Raw genomic sequence first — 5,717 nt, 5'->3', positions numbered from 1 at the left:
AGAAAATATTTGTATTGTATATTATAAGTGTATAAGATGATTATATACAATTTGAATTTGTATAAAATGAGAAAGAGAGAAAGACAAAAGAGATTGGACAAGGAATATACAATTGAATCGAATTGTATAAAATGAGAAAGAGAGAAACGAAAAAGAGAGAAAGTCAAAAGAAACTGGGTTGAGGAGTATTTTTATTGTATAATTATAAGTGTTTAGGATGAAAATATATGTATTTGCATGTGTATATACAATTTTCTTTCGCTTTATACAAACAGAAACACAACGAGATTAGGGATCTATGAGAGAGGAAAGAGGAGAACGAAAATATATGTATTTATACAATTTTCCTTTGCTTTATACAAACACAAACACAATTTATACATTTGTATTTGCATAAAAAGCGAGAGAGGTGAGCAAGATTCCACCAAGGAGAGTGGCGAAAATAGAGTCCGGAGCCTAAAGGTGGAAAATATTAACAAAAATTTCAAAACGGTATATGCAATTTTTTTAAAAAATTAAACGATAAAATCGCTAGGGAAATAAATCACTGCAAAAACAGCGATTTTACGTTAATTTTTTTTTTAGCGATTTACCAATTTTTAAGAAATTAATTTTTTCCCTTTCTCTGCCTCATCCACTACGGTATAACCCAACTCCACCACCCACCCCAGCCCTCTACTACTTCTAATGATCTGTTTTTTTAACCTCTATTATCAAAAGATAATGATTAGTATATTAAAACTTACTAAACTTTTGTCATACTCTATTATTTTGTAGTGTGATAAAAATAAAGAAATAAACTTCTTGCCTACAAGTGCAATCTCTACAGGATTGAGAAAAAAAACGAATTGTTTATTTGAGATTAATCTCTTCACGAATAATGAGGTATTTTGGTTAAGGCGGATTTTTAACGATTCGACTTAAATAATTATCAATTATTTGATCATAATCAGTTTGAGTTAGTATTTTTTTTATTTTTTTTTATTCTTTTAGTTAAATAAATTAAACAAGCATACTGCTCAAATCATGCTACATATTTTTGGGGCTGAAAAGAAGGAATTAGGGAAAGAGGAGTATATAATATACTATACTATTAGTAGCTAAAAATGTAATACCAATTCCGTATAAATACTAGTACTACTATGTATCAACAAAAGAAGTATCCTAGCAGGAATTCAAGTCAGGTGTAGATTTTTTCTTCTGAGGCAAATCATCTTCGTCGTCATCGTCATTCTCATCGTCGCTAGGTTCCATCATTCTCATAGTGATGTCAACATCAACAGATGGTCCATATTGCCAGCAACAAGCCATAAAATAAATCAGATTGAAAGCTGTTAATAGAGCAAGAAGCCAGTAGTAATACTCATAGTGTCCCTTGTTGATATTACTTGAAACCCAACTTTCTTTTCCTTCCCCTTCGGTGTACTTATCCACAGCACTCAGAATCACACTTGCTAAAAGATATGCCACTGCCATTCCCAGTCCTAAAAGAGCTGATGCAATACTTGACATACTCCTTGGTAACTCCGAATAATAGAACTCTGTGGAGCCGATCGCACTGAATGCCTCTGCTATCCCGTTTAAACTGTTTGGTATAATGAGCCACAATGATGACATCTCCACCAAACCCTGCGAGTTGTTCAACAGCCCTTGATTGATTGCTTTTATTCGTCGAACATGTTCGATAATACCAGAGACTACCACGGACATGCAAGAGATAAATATGCCAAGTCCCATTCTGACTATAGGTTTTAGACGAACTGGTCTTCCTTTGATCTTCGATGCCAACGGAAGCATCATGCGGTCATACAGAAAAACCCAAAGTGTTAAAGCAATCAACGAAAACATCCCAAATGATCCTGCTGGAATTTCAAATCCTTTAGTTAGATGTCTATCCATGGATTGAGCTTGTAGTAGAGGGAATGAACTTTGGCTCATGTTTATTGATATAATGATCCCCGTTGACCACAATGGCAAGACTCTAATGAGGGCTTTTAGCTCCTCAACTTGCTCCACTGTGCAAAGGTTCCATTTATTGGCTGCAACTCCATTTGGCTTAACATCTTCAGGGTTTTTAATGATGCAAGCTTTGTTTAAGAATCTCAATTTCTCTGTAGGTCCAGAACCATTCTTGTGATGGTAATCAGAGATATGAATGGGGTACTGGAGTTTCCTATTCTTGCAGGCAACGAAAATTACTTGTATAAAGCTGGCAAACACGTTTGAGCGAACCTTTGGCTTGATATAGAATGGAGAGGCAATGTAAAAAAACAGTGTGGATAAGAACATGAGGATGGCAGAAACTCCAAAACCTATTTTCCACCCGAGTCTGTCTTGTAGGTAAACGATGCCCGTAAGGGCAATCAGGACAGAAGCTATGGATAAAGTATAATACCAGGTAAAGAAGCTTTCTAACATCGTATACTTGTTGGGATTACTATCTCCCTTGTCTAACTGGTTAGCACCAAAGGCTGAAGAAGACGATCTTATACCTCCAGCACCAATTGACATGAGCAGAAACGAGAAAATCAAAAGCATGTATTGTGATGTCGTTGTAGATTTACAAACCTGTCCTGATTGATTACAAGGCGGAGGTCTTGCTTTTGGAATCATTGCTGTTAACCACAACACTAGTGTTCCCTGCAACAACAGGGCATTCAAGTGTTAAAATTAGGTAATTAAGTTGGTGTTCTTATACGAAATATTGTCCAGAAAATTCCCATTAGAAGAGGGAGGAAGGCAAAACTAGTTAGTGCTTTGTGTAGTCTAGATTACTATCCATAGGTATTTAAATTGGTTGAATGGGTTGATCTGCAAGGCTGGGGCTGTCCACATTTGCATTTTCTTTGTACTTACATGGCTCTTTGGTAAAACTAATCTGTTATTACCCCAAAAAGATAATTGACAGAGCCATTTTACTATGATTAATTGATAAAATTCCAAAATCATTTACTAGGTTTCAGGTGCGCACTCGCAAAAATACACTAAAATTACAACAAACCTATAGCATCGCGCTGGTTGATTCTACAATGATCTGTCGATCATACAGATCACGCAGACAGAGACATAATAATTGGTGACCTCGACCTGAGCGAGAAGAAAGATGAAATCGGAAACTATAAAACACTAATTAGCAACAGATTAGTTTTAAGTTAACAGTAAGTTACCATGAAACTGAAGATGGAACCAAGGCCAATAGTGAGGAACCGACCTAAATAGGAATCAGCAACAACAGCTCCAACAATAGGCAAAAAATTGGTAGCAGCTGACCAGAAAAATAGAAGATTTTGAGTTGCAGTAATGTCCATCCTGTATTCTCTCATCAGATAAAATGTCATATTTGGTAAAAGCCCATAGCTCGCCACATTCTCCAGTGCCTCATTTGCTGAAATGATTCAAAATAAAACTTTACTTAATTACAAAACAAAACAAAAAAAAAATTGAAATAGTTCAGTATATACCTATGATAAAAGGCATGGTAATTAATCCACCCTTTTTTCTACTTTTAATTGAAGAATTTTGCTTCTCTGAATCCTCCATTTGAGATAAAGGAACATACTCTGCTATCTCTTCCTTCATCTTCTCACTTACTGGAGATGAGTAATCAACAGGAATTGAGTATCAAAGGAGAAATAAAATGGAGAAAAATGATGAAAAAGATAATATCTGTTGATGCGCCTGCTTTTTCTCAAGTGCAAGAAAAAGGCACGTGTCAGTATATATTACCTCTATTTTCACATAATATATTTAAAATTATAAGATTAAAAGATATTTTTATATATTTAATTTAAAAATAAATTGTTAAAAAATTTTCTTTCTTTTTTAAACTTCGTTCTAAATCACACAAAATTATTTAGGACCTTTACTCAACCCGCGTTGCCATTAATAAAAAGAATAAAAAAGTAATAAATAGTTGTCTAAACAGTTGACCTAAATTTAATTAATTCCTCAAATAGCTCCTTAACTTGAAGCTCCGACCATTTCCTATTACTCCACAAATTTAATTTTATTTCATCGCCTTTAAATATAATAAATTTAAGAAAAAATTAAATATAATAGTAAATTATCATTCTCTTTATTCGGAATTATTTGTCATGGTTTCTATTTTTAGAGTCAAACTATAAAAACTTTGACTAACATTTTAAGATGTATTTTTTCATCATATTAATATGAAAAAAATTGTAATTTATAATACTTTTCATGTAGTTTTAGAGTATCTAATTTTTTTGTTTAAAGTATCAAATTAATGTGATCTAATTTACCTTTAAAATTAGTCAAATTGACTTTCGATAAGCGCAACGTGACAAACAATTCCGCGCAGAGGGAGTAATTCAAATTCAATGCTATAAATATAGTGTGATTTTAGTTGTACCCCATATCAAATTGTTTTTATTTCGCCTCTCTCCTGGTGAATTTCGCTCGCGACTCTTGTTCTTTCTCGTCTCTCCCGCTTTTATACAAACACAAATGTATTTTGTTCGTCTCAGTCCCCATTTTGACGTGGATTGTAGTAGTTGGGCTGAAATTTTTAGTGGTGGGCTTTAGAAAATGTAAAGTTAAATACTTAAGGATAAGTTTTAGGAATCACATAATTTTAATATGAAATGTAATTACTTTTTTTTAGTTTGTAATTACATTATCCCTTAAAAAGTAACACAAATCAGATACATTAATATATAGCTCGGATACATTATAACATAAACTGAATACATAACATGTGGCTTGGATACATTAAAAATTAGCCCAAATACCTAATATGTAGCTTAGATCCATTAAAAACAAGCCCGGATACATTATAGAATAAAATGGATGCATAATATGTAGCTCGGATACATTAAATATTGTCTTGAATACATTAATAAATAACTCATATACATTAAAAAAAATAAGGATTTTAAAGGTTTTTAGAAATAGAAGAAGATATTGGAAATAATGGAAACATAAGATGTGTACTTTAGGAATCACATAGTTTTAATATTAAATCACAATCTATCCCTATTTAGTTTGTAATTACATTAAAAAGTAACACAAATCGGATATATTAATATGTAGCTCGAATACATTAAAGAGTATCTCGGATACATTATAACATAAATCGAATACATAATATGTAACATGGATACATTAAAAACTAGCTCGAATACATTATAAAATAAACCAGAAACATAATATGAAGGTCGGATACATTAAATACCGACTTAAACACATTAATATGTTACTCGGATGCATTAAAGAAATAAGAAATTTTAGAGGTTATAGAAAATGAAAGGGATATTAAAAACAAGAAAAACATAAGATGTATATTTCAGTAATTTTTTCAATACTTGATTTGATTAAAATTTAACCAAAAATTTATCTTTTATTATGAATAATATATAAATAATATAAATTTTATATATCTAATTTATCGATTTGGGATTCGTTATTTTTGCGACTGCTTTTAATAAAATCAAAACCAAATTAAATATTAATTTTTTAATCGATTTGATTCAGATTACAATTCGATTTGATTTTGGTGGGTTAAGCAAAATGTGAATGGGAAAAGAGAAGAAAAACATGAAAAAGTGAGAGAACCAATTTTGGAGGGAAAATGAAAAGTAATTTGCAAAGTGCAAATATACAGTCATTTCTCTCATATTGATAGAAGAAAGAAAATTGTTATTCTTATACTAGAAAACACTTCATTTACTTCTTAAAGGGTTAAGAAAAATTGTTGT

The 5,717-nt window shown here is 31.8% G+C and overlaps 1 protein-coding gene across 1 annotated transcript; it reads right to left on the bottom strand.

Moving 5' to 3' along the window:
• Nucleotides 1–1,059: 1,059 nt before the first annotated feature.
• Nucleotides 1,060–3,819, bottom strand: LOC101267100 (protein NRT1/ PTR FAMILY 1.2). The gene is made up of 3 exons (XM_004235635.5): nt 3,462–3,819; nt 3,168–3,385; nt 1,060–2,640 (listed from the first exon to the last, which is right to left on the bottom strand). Exons 1-3 carry the CDS (start codon nt 3,577–3,579, stop codon nt 1,165–1,167), a joined length of 1,812 nt encoding a protein of 603 aa, XP_004235683.1. The 5' UTR covers nt 3,580–3,819; the 3' UTR covers nt 1,060–1,164.
• Between the last annotated feature and the right edge of the window lie 1,898 nt (nt 3,820–5,717).

Source organism: Solanum lycopersicum, chromosome 3 (assembly GCF_036512215.1).
Source record: "Solanum lycopersicum chromosome 3, SLM_r2.1".
Lineage (NCBI taxonomy): Eukaryota > Viridiplantae > Streptophyta > Magnoliopsida > Solanales > Solanaceae > Solanum > Solanum lycopersicum.
Note: the sequence above shows the minus strand (reverse complement) of the source record. Positions and strands in the feature narration are given on the sequence as shown.